The sequence below is a fragment of the Cyprinus carpio genome, chromosome B2, assembly GCF_018340385.1.
Source record: "Cyprinus carpio isolate SPL01 chromosome B2, ASM1834038v1, whole genome shotgun sequence".
NCBI classification, from domain to species: Eukaryota; Metazoa; Chordata; class Actinopteri; order Cypriniformes; family Cyprinidae; genus Cyprinus; species Cyprinus carpio.
In genome coordinates this window covers 25,541,050-25,560,986 of record NC_056598.1, presented here as the reverse complement: position 1 = coordinate 25,560,986, position 19,937 = coordinate 25,541,050, and the positions used below count along the sequence as shown (strand labels likewise).

General features: G+C 36.4%; 2 protein-coding genes across 2 annotated transcripts; both read right to left on the bottom strand.

The window, feature by feature from the left end:
* Positions 1 to 348: 348 nt before the first annotated feature.
* On the bottom strand, positions 349 to 5,767 carry LOC109112731 (acetylcholine receptor subunit gamma-like). Its single transcript, XM_019125640.2, has 12 exons — positions 5,592 to 5,767; positions 4,455 to 4,591; positions 4,323 to 4,367; positions 4,124 to 4,245; positions 3,743 to 3,898; positions 3,541 to 3,638; positions 2,513 to 2,713; positions 2,086 to 2,200; positions 1,831 to 1,945; positions 1,469 to 1,715; positions 698 to 831; positions 349 to 540 (listed from the first exon to the last, which is right to left on the bottom strand). Exons 1-12 carry the CDS (start codon positions 5,653 to 5,655, stop codon positions 349 to 351), a joined length of 1,626 nt encoding a protein of 541 aa, XP_018981185.2. The 5' UTR covers positions 5,656 to 5,767.
* A 2,816-nt stretch (positions 5,768 to 8,583) lies between these two features.
* Positions 8,584 to 19,564, bottom strand: prss56 (serine protease 56). Its single transcript, XM_042718890.1, has 15 exons — positions 18,628 to 19,564; positions 15,912 to 16,070; positions 15,581 to 15,835; positions 15,266 to 15,455; positions 13,832 to 13,940; positions 13,556 to 13,712; positions 13,294 to 13,436; positions 13,029 to 13,188; positions 12,677 to 12,865; positions 11,507 to 11,674; positions 11,207 to 11,358; positions 10,645 to 11,083; positions 10,063 to 10,125; positions 9,770 to 9,876; positions 8,584 to 9,143 (listed from the first exon to the last, which is right to left on the bottom strand). The coding sequence occupies exons 1-15, from the start codon at positions 18,725 to 18,727 to the stop codon at positions 8,970 to 8,972; spliced, it is 2,565 nt and encodes an 854-aa protein (XP_042574824.1). The 5' UTR covers positions 18,728 to 19,564; the 3' UTR covers positions 8,584 to 8,969.
* Positions 19,565 to 19,937: the final 373 nt, after the last annotated feature.

Sequence of the window (19,937 nt, the reverse complement as noted above, 5' to 3'; positions counted from 1 at the left end):
AGAAGGTTAAAGTTTTTTTTATTTTCAGGAAAGCATCAACTGTTGAATCACTACACAAAATCAAAAGTGATAAAGACATTGACAAGCAAATAGCATGACCTTCGTAATCATCAACATTAAAGCTCAATGAAGCCAGTCTCAAATGGCTTCTGATCCAACCAACTCTCTTCTCTGGAGACCTTCGATCACTTTTGTTGGCCTGTAGCACTAATAAATAGAAGTGCTGAGAGCTCTTTGCCATAGCATGAACAATCTGATGGCTTTTTTGTCTCCAGAGCATCTTCATCAAAGTCCTCCAGACTTCTGCTGGGGTTTCTCTGAGTCTATCATTTGGTTTTACACTTGCATTCAGCCTGTGATGTCTCCAGGTGAGATTTCAGGCAGGTATTTTTTGGGGTCTCCAGGGAAGGGCTGAGATGGTGCCTGGTTAAAATGTCCCATCAGGAAGATTGCGATGGTGCCCAGTATAAACAGCAGCGCCATGACGATGAAGCACATCCTGTCAATCACCCTGGCAACCAGAAACCATTCTTCATTTTCCTGCAGAGTGAGCAGAAAGGATGACTGGAATTTCAGACGTCAACACCAGTTTTTCTGGGATTGGAAGGTTAAGCCCTAACACAAACATCTACTGTTCTTGTGTAAACAAGAGTCACATTCAGCCTCATGTTTGGAGAATTCTGGAACAGTCACTCACACTTTGAAAGTCATTTTGGTGCTTGGCACTTTCCGCAATGTGTTTACAGGAAGACACACACTGCTGCACTTCGGGTAAAGCTGAAGCCAAACTGGATTCCAGATCCTGTGCTGTGTTCCCTCCCAGACCATTTTCTGAGGTCAGACCACAAAAAAACAAATTTAAGGCAAGAAACCACCTTATTAAGAAATTTATTTAGTTGTATTTAACATGAAACATTTTAATTAATAATATTTTTTTTATTAATATTACCCCCCCCCCAAAAAAAAATCTAAAAAATGATATTTTAAAATATTTATTAAAATATATTAAAATATATAATTTATGGTTTATTTAAAATTTTGAATTATGCAAAGGATATACATTTTTATTTTTTGTACTAAGTATTTTTATTCTGCATAAAAAAAAATGTATAGTAAAAAACAGTAATATGATGAAATATGTTTACAATTTAAAATGTAAAATATATTTTAAGATATATGTCACGGCAAATCTGACTTTTCAGTAGCCATTACTCTTTTTTTTCTCAATGTTAAAAACAATTGTGTTCCTTAATATATTTGTGGAAATTGTGATATAAATTTTAGGATGCAAAAGAAGATAATTTTTTTTTTTCAATTTGTTTTAAAATCTTTTCCAACCTTATAAATGTATTTTCTTTTACTTTTAATCAATTTAATGCATTCTTTCTGGAATATTTTTTATTTTTTTGTATTTATTTACAAAATAAAACTTACCAACCACAAACTTTTGAATTATAGTTTAACTCACCTATTTTCTCTAAAGTGTTCTTCAGCAGCCCCTCTCTCTCCTTCAGTCGACTGAACATCAGCTCTGAGCGTGCTGTTCTGAACATGTATTCATCAGCCTTTGCTATTAATCCTAAAGAGCTTCGTCTCCTGCGGCGAAGTGGAGTGCCGTTGCCCACAGCAAACATTTTAAAATCCCCTTCCTCCTGCTCAGGTGTCCAGCGCTGCATCGTCATCCTCAGCAGACGAGGAAGGATGTTCAACAAGACCTGAGTAGCCCCAAAATGGAGGGAAAGTGATTATATAATAATAACTTTTTCATTAAGTCATTTTGGATTGGACAAAAAGCATAAAGTAAAAAATGGTTAGATAATTCTGTTGTACCTTTCTGACGGTGTTGCTCATGGGGTGTGTGTTTGGAGTTCGCAAAGAAACATTCAACACCACCACACAGTTCATCACGGTTATCGTGGTCACCGACATCACAAACATCAGATACCTGCCAAAAGAACACAATTTTTTCCCAGTAAATGTGTGCTAGAACACACAAACTGTTTTATCTTATGTTGCACACATTGAATACAAGTCTTTTAGAAACTGCTGAAAAGATTTAATGAATGAACAAAAGCACACACTCACTTTCCGATGAGAGGAACAGCTTGGGAAGTTTCTGGCACTTTCTTGGCAATAAGGAACAGGAAGACAGTCTGACCGAGCAGGATCGCAATGGTCATAGTACATTTCTGTCCTCCAGCTATTATAAACAAACAATTAGTTCAACATACTAATCCCAAACATACTGATCAGAAACTGACTGATTTCATAACTAAATGACAGGTTAGGTTAAAGTGATTGTCTTACTGCAAAAGTTACTAATACACTTTATTATGATTAACTTGATGCAAATTAGGTCAGGTTTCTCCTATTGTCACTACTGGTCAGTGGCTCTGGATGACATTACTAGCCACACAAAAATCCCTCTACATTTGTAAGAACTTGCTGAAATAGCAAGCCTATTGGACATCAGCCACGGTGACATTTGTTAGCATTTGCTATAGAGCCTGACCTTTGGCCGGCAGGAAGTAGACGAGCAGCCCAAGGGATGAGAAGAGGACACAGGGCACAATGATATTGATGATGTAGAACAGTGGTTTCCTCTGGATGATGAGGAAGAAGATGATCTCCTGGTACTCCAAATCATCTGGGCTGTATCGCATGTTCACGACCTTCTTAGCAGGGCGGTGCTTAATAATCCATTCCCCATTCTCTGACCAATCAGGGCACAGAGTAAAATGCATGTTAATGAACAATTATTATTATCAGTGCTGTTTGCCGAGAGAAGCATTAGCCTACTATATTCATCCTCAGGGTTAGGGATCTCACCACATTAAACTTTGGTAAACTCAAAAACTAAAACACCATAGTAAATGCATAGAAACAACTGTATGTAAGTTTTTTTTTTTTTTACCTTGAAATATCAGTTTCATAATATTCTGAAGGTACACTGACTTCTAATAAGGCGAATAGTTTCTGTTTTGTCTTCCACGCTCCCCCCGAATGTTTGTTCTGGGAGTAAGCAACAATGCATATGTACAGCTATCTACTGTAATTATGACAGTGATATATTTACTGAATTTACAATAAAACAAGTCAAGTAAATTTTATATAGCACTATCACATTACATATTGTTTCAAAGCAGCTTTACAGAAGATTGTGATGTTAATGTTTATAAAATCTCAATATCTTGCCTTATGGTCACTTAGCATAGAGCTGGGCCATTATATAGTTATTCTTTTTGTGATGATAGAAATAATCAATCTGTTGAGATATGCTATATTGTATATATCGCCCTACACAAGTATATCCTTTTTTTACATAAAGAACTGGGTGATAATAATAGGCTAGTTACATTTTGTGATCTGATAGCTGTTTAGCAAGTTGACTGTATGTTTACTAAGATTTTCAGGACTTTAATTTACAGCAATTATGGTTTTACAATTCAAATAGCACCCACAAGTATATATTACTTTTTTAATTTTTTTTGTCTTTATGGTAAAAAACAAAACAAAAAAGTGCTACTGGAAGTTTAGTACCAGCAAAAGCTTCTGGATCAATCTCAATCCACTCCATGGTGACATTGTCTTCGTCTGACAGCATCAGATTGATTTCATTGGCATTGTACGTCTGAGACCTGCCAAAGCAAAAAGAGTGAAAGCCAGAACAGAACAAGCTTCTTGTTCTATTTCCATGTATTTCCACCAGTCAGCACTATCAAGACAGATGGATCCGCCATACCTGAACACCATGCTGCAGTTCTGCCAATCAAAAGGGAAGTAGTTGACTTTGATGGCACAGGAGCTTTGGTAGATGGCAGGAGGCAACCAGACCACGTTACCATCAGGATCTATCAGAGCGTTAGTGTAGAGCGCCACCTCAAAACGCCCATCCACACTTCACAAACACAGATAGGTAGGCCTGTTTTACAGGTCACATTTGATGGACTAAAATACTCAGATTTGTACATTTCAGACTAGTTATTTTGATAACTATAAACTACAACAAAGTTGAAGATACAGTGAGATGATGATTTTTACTGAAACTTTTTTTTTTTAGGGTTTAGTTTCTGCCTCTTGGATGATCTGCATAATCAAATCGATCAATAATTTAGTCTCTCACTTGTTCTCCAGGCCAATGTCCGGCAGCCAGATAGATTTAGAGGGAAGACGCATACGTGTGATGTTCTCATAGACCTCAAACCCTGTCCTGTTAGCCCAGCGGAGTCGATAATCATGCCATTTCTGGAAAGAGAGGGAGTAAGAAAGGTATTTTGCTCTGAAATCGCTGTTTGCATATACACAGATGTGATTATTCCTACCATCTCAATCCAAACGCAAGTAGTGAGCGTCTCTTCTTTCTCATTCTGAACATGGAGAAAGGATGATAAACCATGGAGTCACATATTACACACATATTTACCTTGTGTATACACACACATGCAGAGCCTTACCAGAGAAATGAGATTTGTGAGAGTCATCTTGATCTTCACATCGATGATGTCACCATGGTTCACCATAGGCCGTATGTTCTTGTTGTATCCCACCATTAGATCTCTGTGCAGAGATCCTTCTAGATTACAGATCACATCTGAAACACAGCATACCATGTCAATCCAATTCTTCAATTTATTATTCATTAAAAAAAACTTATTGTACCTTTACTCAAAAAATAAATAAAAATACAAATTATTCACTTAATTTAATTTAAATAAGGAAAACCTTTCCACACAATTAGTTAAGATAATTAAAAAAAAAATAATAATACATTTGAAAATGTTTTATTGTACTATGCGCAAAACAACAACTTTGAGTGTTCACTGTAAAAAAAACAAACAAACAAACAAAAAAAATATATATATATATAGTTATCACAACTTTAGCATAAGTAATAATTTGTTGTTATAAGTTGTAAATTGTTCATGCATGATTTTTTAAGTTAGTTTAGTTTAAAATATCACATCATGTGGGATTCAAAGAAGATAATGAAACCATTTCAGGCTAAATATTTCATATTTCATATTAAGGTTGTAAAGTAAATTACAAAACACAAGATGTATTTTGCACAAAAAAAAAAAAAAAACTTATGTCATAAATGCTCTAAATGTTCTTAGATTAGATTAAAAGCATTGCAATTTATTTATTTCCATAAAACCGAAGTTAGTTCTGGGAAAAGTGCAGTTTGTGGATTTTCCAGTGTCTTCTAGAATAGATCTCTTGCTGTCCTTTTGTCTTGGTTGGTCTGAGTACACACACATTAGATCTTTACAGTTAAGAAAAAAAAATCTCATTACTAAAGCTTATATATGTTTATAGACGTGGCAAGCTTTTACTGTATGTAACACTCGTGGAAATCAACAAGGATTTAACACCCTATTTAACACCCTGTTTGACAGTTTAGCATACTGACACTCCATTCTCTAACTTTAACACTTCATTTAACACTTCATAAAGTCCAGTGGTGCCATAAAGGATTTGTCCGCCAGAATTTCTTTTCAATTTGCTTTCTACAAAATATTGTTTATGACAGTCGGCATGTGTTAAACTGGATTAGTTCACTCAATAGCTGGAAAAAAAACATATTGTATTACCAGAGAATAAGAATGATAGAAGCATCCATAACCAGACGGTTTTTGTGGAAGTGATCGGATCCATGTCTAATATCCTCACAGTAGCATTAGTGAAGAAGGGCTCTCCAGCACCTGCTCAGTGTGTGTGTGTGTGTGTGTGTGTGTGAGGGAAACACAGTTATTTAGGAATGGGAAGGGTTACAAGAAAAATAGGTGTGGTTCCAATCCTCATTGTTATTTTCAGAATGCCCACACAGTCTGTACCCATACAGTTCCTCACATTGTCAGCTGTCACTATACACACATTCGTGCGCACACACACATCGAAGACCTCAAAGCGAGGTCACAGGAACTAGTTGTATTCTCTCTGTCTGTTTCTCTCAGATGTAAAGCAGAAAGATGAGGTTACAGTATTTCCCACAAGTCAGTGCACAGATGGTGTCCCAGGCATGATTTGTGGAAGGACGTGTGTCATCAGCTGTCATATGTTCATCTCTATCTAACGATTGTCATCTGGGGAGACAAAGAGGGTCATAACACCATAAATTCCTTCATTTACAAATTGAGAGAATGGCTTTGCTTCCAATTTTGAGGTGTTTAGTTAAGATTTCCTGCATGTTTTATGCATGAATAGACAGTTTTCTGGTATGTTTGAGAGTGCAAGCAGATCTGTGAGCTGTACTGTGGGTCAGCAGGTGCTAATGGGGATCACATCCTCTAGTGTATTATTTTAAACCTAATGGCATCTCTGAAGCATACATTTATGACAGCTGCGCTTAGTCAGCTATGTTTTAAGATGTCTTGGAGATACATCATATAAGAATCTTGGATACATGTCCATTTTTTCCAAAAAAGTCTGACATTTCAAAACGGAGATTTTGAGTCATTTCATCATTCGCTCAGCGGATTTGTTTAAAACACAGATTTATTAAAAAATAAACATACTGTATACTGTACAGTAACTGTCTTTATGAACAAGTCATTCAATCATTCACTATTTAGAGGAAAGCTTGTTTCTGCTTTGGATGTTTTTGGGACTATTTCAGTAACATGGAACAAAAAAGTAACTCATATTCTACAAAGTGAGTCACTCAAAAGGATTTCTTTACAGAACTTGTGTAACAGCAATTTTAAGCATATGAGCTGAAAATCTGAATGGATGATATTGCCTCATAAGCTGGTTCACCTGGTGTTCAGTGTGAATGAACAGTTCAAACAAAGAAATCAATAAATAAATATAAAACAAATGGACTGACAGACTAACCAATGAACGAAGGATGGAGAATGATTGATGGATGGATGCTTTATTCGACATCCTTTGATTAAACTATGAATTTCATGAGTAAAGCTGTCATTTTTACAGGTAACAAGGGATCATAATATTTGCTCATAGACAGAGAGTTCAGAAATATCATGTGTTGCCACCCTGTACCATTACAATCCTTCACCATTGAGTGTTGGGGTTTATTTTTAACACTTTGGAATTTTGGAATGACGGATTCTAGACTGGTTGTTTGTTTGAGGATCAGAGATGCAGGGCTTATTAATACAAAATCTTTCTATATAATTCCATTTGGACAGAATAGAATAGAATAGAATAGAATAGAATAGAATAGAATAGAATAGAATAGAATAGAATAGAATAGAATAGAAAAGATAAGAATCCTTGCCGTTTCTGGTAGTACTGTTGATTGAGATTTGCAAGAGATTAAAGTGGAATTCTAAACTAGAGTGTGAGAGGAGCTAGTTCATCCAATCCTGTCAATCATTACGCAAGAATATATCAACAGCTGTTTGCATCACTTCTGTGACAGTTCTTCTGGCAGCCACCACCCCATCTTATGCATTATTTCTGTCCATACAGAAGTACGGGGGGCCCAAACTGATCCCGAAACACACTCAAGGATTATATAAACATGTCAACCTGTGAAGCTAAAGTTGATTGGCACTGAAAGTGAATTTACATTGCTCTAAAGAAACCTCTTAAGAATGCTTTTTAAAGGTGGAACAGACAATGAGTTGCAACTGTCAACTATCAAGTACTAATGCAGCATGGCATTTCTCAGTGTTCCTTTAGGATCCTCCAGAATCTTTAGTGCTCATTCTGAAGCCCAGAGGATTGTCATCAGCTCCAAATAAAGAATCAGAATGACATTTGTTAGTAATGCAGGGACACCTGTCGTGGAAGAGCACAATTAGCACAGTTCCCGTATACTAAAACACCTCAGACATTAAATCTGAGCCAACAAAAAAGCCCCCTGAGTTTTCTAGCACTGCTTCCTGCTGACAGAGATGTTCAGCTGTCATAAACTGACATGATCATAGCAAGTGCAGTTTCAGTGGAGGTAAACAAGCCTTTAAATAAGACGACTTCTCACAGCAATTACTTCCTTTTCCCATCTAATCAATCTGAAATAGAAATGTTACATGAGAGATAATGGTAACGCAATGATAAATATGAGTAGAAATTAAAAGAAGGGATAACAAATACACAAATACAAAAGACAGGAATTAAAGATTGGAATGGTGTGAAACAAACACCTGGAAAAAAAGGAAAAAAGAAAAAGGGAAAGGAGGAGAAAGGAAGAAACAAAAAATAGAAAAGAAGGAATAAAGTGGAAAAAGAAAAAGAAAGGAAGAGGGAGAGAAGGAGGGAGGGAGGGAGGGAGGTTAAAATGAAAGCAAATTGCTCAATTAATATATTGTAGCTCATACAATGCCATTTGTTTTCAGAAAAAAAATTAAATAATTACTACTACTATATTACACTTCATTCAATTTCTGCCTATATTAATCATTGCACTTATACATGTTATTGTATAACGTATATGTACTGTTCATTTATTCATACATATATATATATATATATATACACACTGTATACATGTATAATATATATATATACACACTGTATATATGTATAATATATATATATACACACTGTATATATGTATAATATATATAGGTATAAGTCATTTAAAAAAAGAGTTTTGACAAGCTCATGAGGACAACATTTATTTGAATATGTTTAAATCTTTCACTCCATTTAATTTTTTATCTTTGTTTTCATATAAAAAAAATACAAAGAAATAAAAATAAATATATAACGAACATCAAATATAATATCTGTACAGTTTGCAGCTCAGACAGCAGGATCAACCTCTGTCCCTGTGAAATAAGTTAATTCAGGATGGACATACAGGCACCGTCAGTCCAGTCTCAAGTACGCAGTGACCAACTCCAGAAGTGTCAGCTGTCCTGTGATGTCTCTAGAAAGGAGGTCCCTTCCAATCTTCTCCATAGCAGCAGGTCACATTAGAGAGTTAAGGATGTAATAACGTTCAGTGTTGGGGATGGCATTCAGCTCAAGTATAATTTGAGCAGCATATAGAGTGTGTTTTATGTTTTTAGAGCATCAATGGCGACGGCAATGATGCGTGGCATGCTGCGGTAGAACGCCTCATTCTCTAAACCCACCAAGCTGTAAAAGGTCAAAGGTTGCCCACCAACAGTGGCCTTGATCCGTGACTGATACAAACCATGTTCATTCTTAGAATTCAGGTCAACCAGCACCTGAGATGATTAACACACAAAGAGATACATACAAAATTAAAATACAACACCACAGAAACATAACATACATTACAAACATATGGGTTAAGCAGTTTTTTTATGTAGATTTTTTAACAAACTTTCAAAAAATCAACCAAACAAATAAACAATAAATACCTAAACATTAAAAATTAAAAATCATAAAAAAAAAACTAAACATTAAAAAAATGTCAATTAAAAAAAAATCAAACAACCCCATTCAACATTGATAATAAGAAGAAATGTTTCTTGAATAGCAAATCCGCATATTAGAATGATTTATTAAACTGGAGTAATGACTGGTGAAAATTCAGATTTGCCATCACAAGAATAAATTACATTAAAATATATTAAAATAGAAAACAGTTATTATAACTTATTCGTAATATAACTTATTAAACTGTATCTTTAATCAAATAAATGCAGCTCTGGTGAGCATAAGAGACAACTTTCATAATTACAAAAACTTACAGACCTCTAACTTTTAAACAGTAGTGTATATACTATAATCGAATACAACATCTGCAAGTGTATACTTGTATGATCTGTCTGTCTGTCAAAACATTGCAAATGCAGTCTAGTCCCTTCTGCGACACACACAGACTCACCTCCTGGAAGATCATGTTTATGCTGTTAGATGGAACAGACAGGATCCAGTTGTACATCTCGTTGGTGGTGGTGACCAGCTGAGCTGATTCAGTTACTCCTGAGCAAACTACAAAACACAAAGAACAAAGCCTTACAACTTTAAAAGCAGTAAATAAAAAAACTCATATTCCTTAATATAAATCTATATTAACCTCATATTCCTTTTCAGATCATATGAATGAAGTGTGTAGCCTCCGTGACACAATTTCCAATGAATGGAAATGCTAAATGTAAATGAAATGAGAAACTGTACCTTCATCACTGGCTCCTTGTTTCTGTTGCTTGTGTAGATCTCTCTTTCTCCTCCACAGGAGCTCTGAAACAGTTATTAGTCTATTAGTCTGGACATTCATGGTTTAACAACATCCAAAAAAAATAAAACAACTGCACTTAAAAAAAAAAAATATAAATAAAAAAAAAATATATATATATATATATATATATATATATATATATATATATATATATATATATTATTGTATTATATAGTAATAATATAATGAATATCTTTTATTATTAAATAAATAATGTATTATTATTACATGCATTAAAATCATTATAATAATTTAATTTATATATCAGTATTAAACTTACTATACTAATATTCTAATATATACTAATATATAATAAAAAGTGTTTATAGGCCATTAAAGGGTTTAAATTTAGACTTAAATTTGTATTTTTTTTTCAGTCATTTACATTAATTCTTTTTTAAAGTATATATAATCAGAATTTAACAGGTGAAAAAAAAATCCAGTTATTGCAGAAAAGTCCTTTTAAGAACTTAAAAGTGTCCTTTTATTCTTCCTCAATATATCTCATTATTTACACTTACTTTTGAAGAGTGGCTGTTGAAGCAGGGGCATCTGGGTAGGGACGGGGTGTTTTTCAAGCATGGAGTCAGAAGGTTCCTGGTTCTTCAGTTTCAGTGGTTGTGTTGAAGTTTCCACAGACCTGGATGTTGTATCCATATCATCCCAAGGGGATGCTGTCGTCACCGGACGTCCTGTGACACCTTTGCCGCTTCCTCTCAGAGCTTTATATATCATAGCAGTCCAAATGTCAGCTGACATTACAGACTCCCTAGATTTGGCACCATTATTCTGTTGTTGTTTTCCAGTGGTGGTAATGGGGAAATCCCTCTGAAACAGTTGATAGTCCAATTCTGGTATGACAGGAATGCGCAATGATTCTAGTTTGGAACGCAGGGCAGCTATGGAGGAGCGCAGTGATCCGTCGAGCTGCTGAAGAGGTGCTTTTTCACTGTCCTCATCCTGAAAATTTCATCAAATGACCATCAGTTTAAGCTCATTGTTAACTAATGTCTATCTTCAGAAATGTAGTGAAAACGCTGCTCCATCATATCTAAAACCATAGCTTAAGTTAGACAAGTTTACCGGTGTGAAGAGTTGTTGCTCCCGAGACAGTTCCTGTGAGTTCTTTAGTTCTTTGTTTTGATCCAGATCTTCAGCAACGCCTGTAAGGTAGCTCTCCCAGTCGTCCACCAGGGGGCCCACTTGCTGGAATAGTGCTGGCCGGCCTACCTGCTCTTTGAGAATAATATGTTGGTTAGAAGTATAACAAAATGGAGAATGATATATAGAGATTCTGAAAGATATTGCATTCTGGAACGCATTGTATATCCACTCTTGAGCTCTGATTGGTTGTATCAGTGCAGAAAAGTTTAATGGGTCTACCTGTTTCAAATGCATTTCTGCGTCTTCGTGGTATATGAGCAGAGCTGTACACATTCTCCACCAACTGAGGAAGAGTCTGAGTGAAGAAGGTCAGATCGACTTTATCTCTGATATAGTCATCAGCCCTCTGAAGCAAGTCCAGCAGAGTCTGCAGGAAGGAATGCAACTCTGTAAAGAGAAAGACAATGGCAAGTAAGAAAGTCAGTAGATGGAGGAAAGGTAAATATATTATAAAATATATTAAAATAAAACAGTGTTTTTACTGTATTTTTTTAAGAGTACACTGCGAAATGACTAAATGTAAATGTAAGTATAGTTCAAATCTATTTACATATTTACTGACATTTCACTCGAGACTTACTGATAAAAAAAATGGTAATTAAACTTTATTTGGAGTATCACTTGTGCATAATACACATTTCTTAATATTAAGCCTAAAATGTGTTTTAATATCACTGTTGATGAGGTTTGTATGATCTTTGAATAATATCGGTCTTTAAATGCAAGATATTTAAAGTGCACCTGAAGTATACTTGCAGTAGTTCTACTTCAGCACAATCAAATATACTTCAGTATATCGTTAGCTGGACTACTTCTGCACAATTAAAGTGCATTAAGTACAAAATTAGTTGTTCCAATTTAGCAGACTTTAAGTAAAGCACTTTAGTATGCTAAATTAATTTTATTTAGTACATAAATATGTTAATGTATGTGTAGTATACTTTACATGAAATAAATGTATTTCAAATACACTTTAGTTTACAGTATTCATGTTTCACTAGGGTAAATTTATGATCTTAAAGTTTAAAATAATTGTAAATTCATTTAAACAAATTGCACCTACATACAAATTTCTTTAAAAACTAGTTTAAATTCACATTTAATTAAACATTAAAATTGATGATTTGAATTTCGTAGAAGTGTATGAGCAAGTCAAAAAGTGCCCAACATACATGTAAAACTCCTTCAATGCAACTCAAAAAACATCAAAAAATACACAATAAAATTACATATTTCCATTGATGTTATTTATTTCATGGTATGCTGACTTTACTATTTCCAAAAATCTGGAAAATTGTAACTGTACTGTATTCTGTTTAAATATGTAATTAGATCTGGATAACTGTACTGTATTCTGTTTAAATATGTAATTAGATCTGGATAACTTACGGCACTTCTTAAACCGGCTTTGGCATTTGTCCTGAGTGAGACGCTGGCAGGCAGAGGGGTCAAGGGTCGAAGAGCAGGATAGTGTGTAGAAGTGGCAGAGCGTGGTGAATTCTGACATCTGCTGTTCTTCAGACAGCTCAGTTGTCTTTAGCAGCTCAGGGCATGTGGGCTCCCGACTCCCAAAGGATTCTGGAATTTGGAGAATGGAATGTAAAAAGATTTTGCAGGATTTGTGGCTTTTCACACAATTTGGATTTGTTACCTTTCACAGAAAGAGTGAGAGGGTTTAGACTCATGGCGGTGGAGATTTCTTTGTTTCAGTATTGTGTGTGCAACATGTTGAGCAACTCACTCTGCATCTCTGTCATGACCCAATCAGAGAAGGCAGTGACCCGTGTGTAAACGCCAGGCTTTCCCCTCTCCCCACAGCCATCCCCCCAAGAGGTGATGCCAAACAGCTGAAACCGTCCTGATAAACGGTCCTGGAAGATCAACGGCCCTCCAGAATCACCCTGTAGACATATTCAAGTCAGATATAGTGCTTATGAAGTAGATATGATATTTCTTCATCAGGTGTGGTGTTCATAATGCAAGCTAGTATGACAATGTGGAGATACCTGGCATGAGTCAATGCCTCCGGACAGGTACCCAGCGCAGAACATGGTGTTCGTGAGCAGCTCCTTCCCCAGTTCACTGCGACAGGTGGTCTGAGACAGCAGGGGCACCTTTGCCTCCATCACCACATCTGCAGAGGGTCCGTCTACACACATACAGAGAATCAAGACAAACATAAATAAACACTTCACAGCATTTTATGCAAACATTGTGTGACATTACTGAGCTCTTTTTCTAAAATATTAGCTATGCAGATTTTCTTACCCTCATACAAAGAGCCCCAGCCAGCCACCAAGCAGGGTGTACCAGCCGGTGGATCGAGGTCAGAGGGTAAGCAGACAGGTGTGACCCGTTCTGACAGAATAACTGGAGAACTCAGCTCCACCAGAGCAATGTCGTTATTAAACGTCTTTGGGTTAAACTACACCAAGAGAAAATCATTGGGCACAGATGGGACACATTTAAAAATAATAAAACACTCTGCATTGTTTTATATATTTTAAAATAATAATAATAATAATATTTTATATATATGTTTACCTTCGGATGAGCGATGATACGATTGACTTTCATGATCTGCTCATCAGGGTCAGTTTTTGTGAGGTCAAACTCTCCCACTACAGCTGTCCAGTAACTCTCACCGCGGCTCCTGATATGGGGAGATACATTTTTATATGTTCACAAATAAAACAATACCACAAAGCACAATTTATAATCCTTTTCATTAAATGGTGAAAACAGCAATATGATGAAAGACAATGCAGTGGTTTATTACTTTTGGCACATGTAATTGCTGTTAAAATTGTGTATTGTTCTGCTATTTTACAACAGCTTGAAATGTCGCTAATTCAGAAATCCACCTGTTTTATAGACCTTATGCGTCCTTTTCTTCCATTTTTGCGGTAGCTCACTGTTAAAGAGTAATTAGCTGGTGAAGTGTATTTACTTGTAGAGCTAATGAAAGTTATCATGTGCATAATGTTTGAAGTGGATGTCAATAAATGTCAGTTGACCAGGAAGATTTTAAAACTAGTGTTTCATTCATAAATTTCTTTGACCTTAACTTTAGGCTGTGGAAATACAAACCGGAGGACAGAAGACAACTAGCACAGTGCTGAAAAGGGGCAGGGCTACATAAGGTCTATAAGAGTTCAAAATCATTTAGTGTTCTCAGTGGAAAATTTCTTATCAATACCAATTACGAGATTTTAAAGTAGAAAGCCAGTGTTGGGAAGGTTACTTTGGAAATGTAATAGGTTATAGATTACAAGTTGCCCTATTAAAAATGTAATAAACAGTGTAACGATCTCAATTACTTTTGGATTACTTTTCTAAATTTCTAACAAATATTTTTAACTGTTAATCATTTTCAGACTTTCAAAATCCTTCTTCACTTGAATTAAGATTTATGAATTAAGATTTTTTTATTATTATTTTAAAGCACAGCCACCACAAAATCAGACTTAGCACTTGTTTTTACTTTGAGATCGTTCTGAAGTTAAATACAGATTTAAAATCATAAGAAATAGTTTAATAGCTATGATACTGTTTTTTAAATCAAATGTTAGCACAGCTATGACAGGAAACACTGGCATCTAACAATGCCTTGGTCAGTCTTAAAAAATAAAGCATATAAATAAACCCAAATAGAAAATAAAAGTTATCAAATAAGCATGTGTCCTATTCTTTGTTCTAAACTCCTCACATATTTTAGAGAAGTCAGTGCAATTTGGGAAAGATATTAATTAAACCTGTATGTGTGTGTGGAAATATTCAGATGTAACCCCGTTTGTAATCGTTAACATTTTCAAAAGTAATTAATTTAATTACACATTTTTTCTCAGTAACTATAACTGATTACAGTTATTTTTATTTTGTAATTAAATTCTTTAATGTCGTTACATGTAATTAATTATTCCCCAACATTGAAGATATCCCACCTGACTTTAAGCTTTTAAATTATGTAGGTATTACCCAGCAAAGCAGTGGGCGGCAGTGAGGACCCAAGAGCTGTCAACCAGAACACCCCCACACATCAGAGCCCCGTCCAGCCGAAGGTTCACCAGCCATGGCCAGCTGCCCAGAGGAGCTGGAGATCCCCCCATGATACGAGAGCGAGGCTGTGTCAGGTTTTGCGAGACGGAGAAACGCTGGCCACACACAGCTACATAAGGGAAGCTTTATTATTTATATATCAGTAAAACTACATGTTGATTTTTAAAGAAACATTTGAAAGTTCTGAGTATGTTTACATAATCCACTGAACTTTTTTATTTTTGTGTTTTTTACCCTGTGCTGTGGTCTGTGTGGCCGGCTCCAGGTTCTGCATGGTGTTGAGCAGACTGCACTGCAGGACCCGAGCGCTGCAGCTCTCTCCCATGACTCTGATGCACAGGTCTTTGTTCACCTGTGCAGGTGTGCAACGGCGTTTGTAGAAGCCACAGGCCTGACTCAGCAACCAGCTCCTCTCTCCTTCATCAGCTTCCTGCTGGGCGCGAGATATGACCTCACAGCTTGGCTCTGACTGTGTGTCCCCTGGAGATGCTACGGAGTAACCACCACATTCAGCATCCATGTTTAAAGTTAAAGAGTCAAATAAAGCATGTCTGTTTAAGCTTACCACAGGCACCTTTTCGCTGTCCACAGTCCTGAAACAGGCAGGGCACACACCCTCTGCAGCCTGCCTCGGCCTTGCTGCGGTCCGATATGGCAGCATCTACGGCAGACAGAGCGCGGGACAGAGCGGCCTCCAACACTACTGTTCCTCTATCAGACAGCGCTGCAGAGAGAAGCAGAAACAGATGTAAGCAAAAGTGAGTACATCCCTCAAAACAACCAACACAAAGCAAATCAAATGAAAACATTAAAAGTAAGTATAAAGAAGAAATATGAGACATTTAACCTCAGCGGAGCAGGAAATTGTGCTGATTGGTGTTTATGTGAATTAGAGAAGACAATATGCATATAAACAAATACAAAAACTACAGGACACACTACATGAAAAGAGGTGTATCCGTACTAGGAAATTCCTGTATACTCCACTGATTTTCGGAAGTATCTACTAGTTCCACTGAGGGTAAACTTCTAATTCCACCAAGTTAGGAAACTCCCGTAATGATACCAATTCGGATGTATCTTGCTGAAGGGATATCCCCGTGGTATATGCAGCCATTTGTTGCCATGGCAAGTAATCCCCTGAAGACTGTTGTCAGAAGACATTTTCACACCTCAAGAGCCCTTTCACTTCACACCTTGACACACCTCTGCTGTCCTTATTGGTGTTTTTTCTCAACATTGATTGGTTGTTTTTAAAAAAAAAAACACACCCCAAAACCCCCTGACAACTATTGGGACAGTGACCTGTCAATTTCCTGATACTAGTATTTGATTGGTCACGGTTTTCATTTAGCCCAACCCAAGCCCTCATAGCATAGTGACTTGATTGGTTTTGGCGTGCTATGTTAATAAACCATAACCACCCCCACCCACTATACAACCCAACCCCCTCAAAATGGAAAACAGAATGGATTCGGAATTTCTTTTTTATTAAAATTAAAACAAAAACACTTAAAGCATTAAATATATAAATAAAACATTAAATATGTAAATAAAACTATAGGAACTGTACAGGGGAAAAAAGTACTTTTATAAAATGTAACCAAACACAAGCAATATTATAACAGTTACAAAATATAAAACGAAATAATATGTACACAAAACAAAGTACTTTTATAAAATTTACTAAAAGAAAAAAGTCAGAGACATAATTTTCACATATTAAAATGGTAATTGTGTCCATTGAATTTCAGTTAATTTGAATGATGAAGTTTCTAAAATAGACTAATTAAATTATATTAATAATACACATATTTAGCAAACACAGTTTTTATGTTCCACAATACTGTATGTGCTGTCTTTACGAGACATTGTTCCCTCCCCCCCCCACCCACCCCACCCCACCCCACCCCACCCAGCTCTGAAAACAGAGAAGGCACCTCTACCTGGGGGGTCACTCTACCTGGGGGGTCATTAACATATAAAAAGCCCTTCACACCTCACACCCACCCCTCCCTCACAACCAGCTGTAAGGATTCCTGGAAACTTCCACCAGTTCCTATATACATCCACATACGTAAGGTTTCTGGATGTTTCACGAGGTTTACTTCTGTGTATTAACTTTCCAAGCACTCTGCCTCATTTATCTGGCAAACCTACAGTTTAGCAGAGAGTTCCCATCCCGTATTTGTCCGTATTCTTTTCATGCTTCTTCAGATATGCATATAAACAAATACAAAAACTACAGGACAGAGACCCAACTAACAAAAATATGTACTAAGAATGAAACATTTAAAAACTCTTGGTTGTGCATACGTTAAAAAAAAGCATTAAGGGAACATTCCATTTAATCATTTTGCAAATATTACGGTAATGTTACTTTTGAATGTTCTATGAACAATTCACGAATTCTGTGAATGATGTATAAATAATGTTTTTGCCCTAACATTTTGATAATGTTATTAAAGACCAGATGACTTTTAATTAACTTTCTATTAACATTGCTGAAGAGAACCTTGCAGGAACATTAGGCGGGGAGAAATCCAACATTTGCAAACAGTCTGAACAGATTTCTTCAGCTAAACAAAATCCATTGAGAATCTCTCAATGCATTACTGTCTGTGATAAAACTACATTTATATAATAAATAATATAATCAATGTTATAAATTTATATAAAAATATCTATGTGTGTGCATTATTTTATCAGTAATGGTTTTTCCATCAGGACAAGTGAGCAAAGTCATGCTCAAAGCAGCACTAGACACCAAACACACAGATTCACATTCAGCTGTCCCCCCTCTTCTCTATATCCCAAAGAGTGAGAGAGACATCAAAGCTGATTGAGATCTTAATTAACGGCCTGAACTCTGGCCTCTGTGGTGACTACGCTAAACTCACTGTGATGGCACACAAGTTGCACACAATGACTCTGGTTGCATTTTGGTTGAAAGTTTTTTTGTTTTTTTAGCAGTTCTACATTTGCAGCACTTTTGCAACACGATTATTTAAAGGAAAAAGAAAGCTTGGTTTGGATATCACAGTGTTATTACATCTTCTAGATCTACACTCTCAGTCACTGAGGCAATACCTTAAAGTACAAAATCCAAAGGTACATATTTCTACCTTAAATGGTACATGTTAGTACCATATAGCTATGTATTAGTAGCCTACCTAAAGTGTACATATAAATAGCTTTTGAAAGGGTGCTGCCCCAGTGACAGTTTTGTATCTTTCTTCTAAGAATGTAGAAACAGCCAAATTGACGAATACCTGGCCTACCTTTAAGTGCACTCTGTGGCATTCTGTACACCTCTCTCGCCGGTGGTGCCCCACCACACCAATCAATCAACATCAACATCAGCAGTGACATCACACCCATGATTCCACTTCACCTGTCCACAGGTGAGTTTTTCTTAAGAAGCTCCACTTAAAAGCACAGGTGCACAGACAAAACGCAGCTCCTTTCGTATCAAGGCGTCCCACCTCCTGGTTGGCTTAGCTTTCTCTCACACGTCCTCTCGGAGGACCTGTTGGTGAAAGAAGCTGATGGAACAATGGAAGAGCATGGAGCAGCCCTGCAGATATATGCAAGATCACTGGACCTCTCTCTGAGGGGGTGGGCATCAGGGCCAATGCACTCCCAGTTTAATTCATTAAGACGATGAGAGCAAATCACGAGGAACTTGCCAAGGCTGGAAATGTTCAGTGGTGAGAGAAAAAGGGGGAAAGTGAAAGAGAAAGAGAGCTGGATGGGTAGGGGGCAGGTTGTTTGAATTCATTAATGTTAGAGAGAGAGACAGAGAGGAGGGGGTGAGAGAGAACGAGAGAGGGAGCATCTGTCATTCAGCCAATCTCTGAATGAGAGCATTGTGCTCCTCCCTGAGAGTTCAAAGCGAGCGAATGTGGCGATCACAGGCACGCCGACCTCCTTGATCACTTTCATGCTTTTATGTGCTCCATTAAAATATTGTCAGTTCAGATCATTGCATCTTTCTCAGCCCAGCATAGCCTCGTTGCATAAAAACATACAACAGTTCATCATTCGTTTACTCGCTACCGGCCGAGGGTTCATAGAAAAGTTTGGGTTTTGCTTGCTAATTTGTTTGGCAGTCACAGAAGTTGCTTTCTACTGTAAATCTTTTTAGAAAACTTTTTCAGTGACATTTCAAACAAATTGAAGTTCAATATTAAAATCAAATCTGACCTTTTCAATAGTTTATACACAAAATCAAATCAAATGCTGAGCTCTGCATAACAGTATGACTAAATCATCTACAGTATATGGAAGTCTAACTGCTCCTGTTGTTTCATAGGAATTGCTTGACATGTTTCTATTTAGATGAAAACGATTCCTTATAAAATGTGGTAATTGGTACATTAAACTATTCCTTCATAGTAATTAATAGATTGTTTAAATTTTTCAAATTATAAATGTAAACATCATCAGAGAATAGTTTTTGCCAGTGGTTTGCAACCTATTTGGCTCCAATTGATTCATGAAATAATGGCACATGACAATTGAATGACTGTTCTTTTCTCAAATAAGGCAGGACGTGAAACATTCGTTTTAAGTTGTCACATGGTATCAG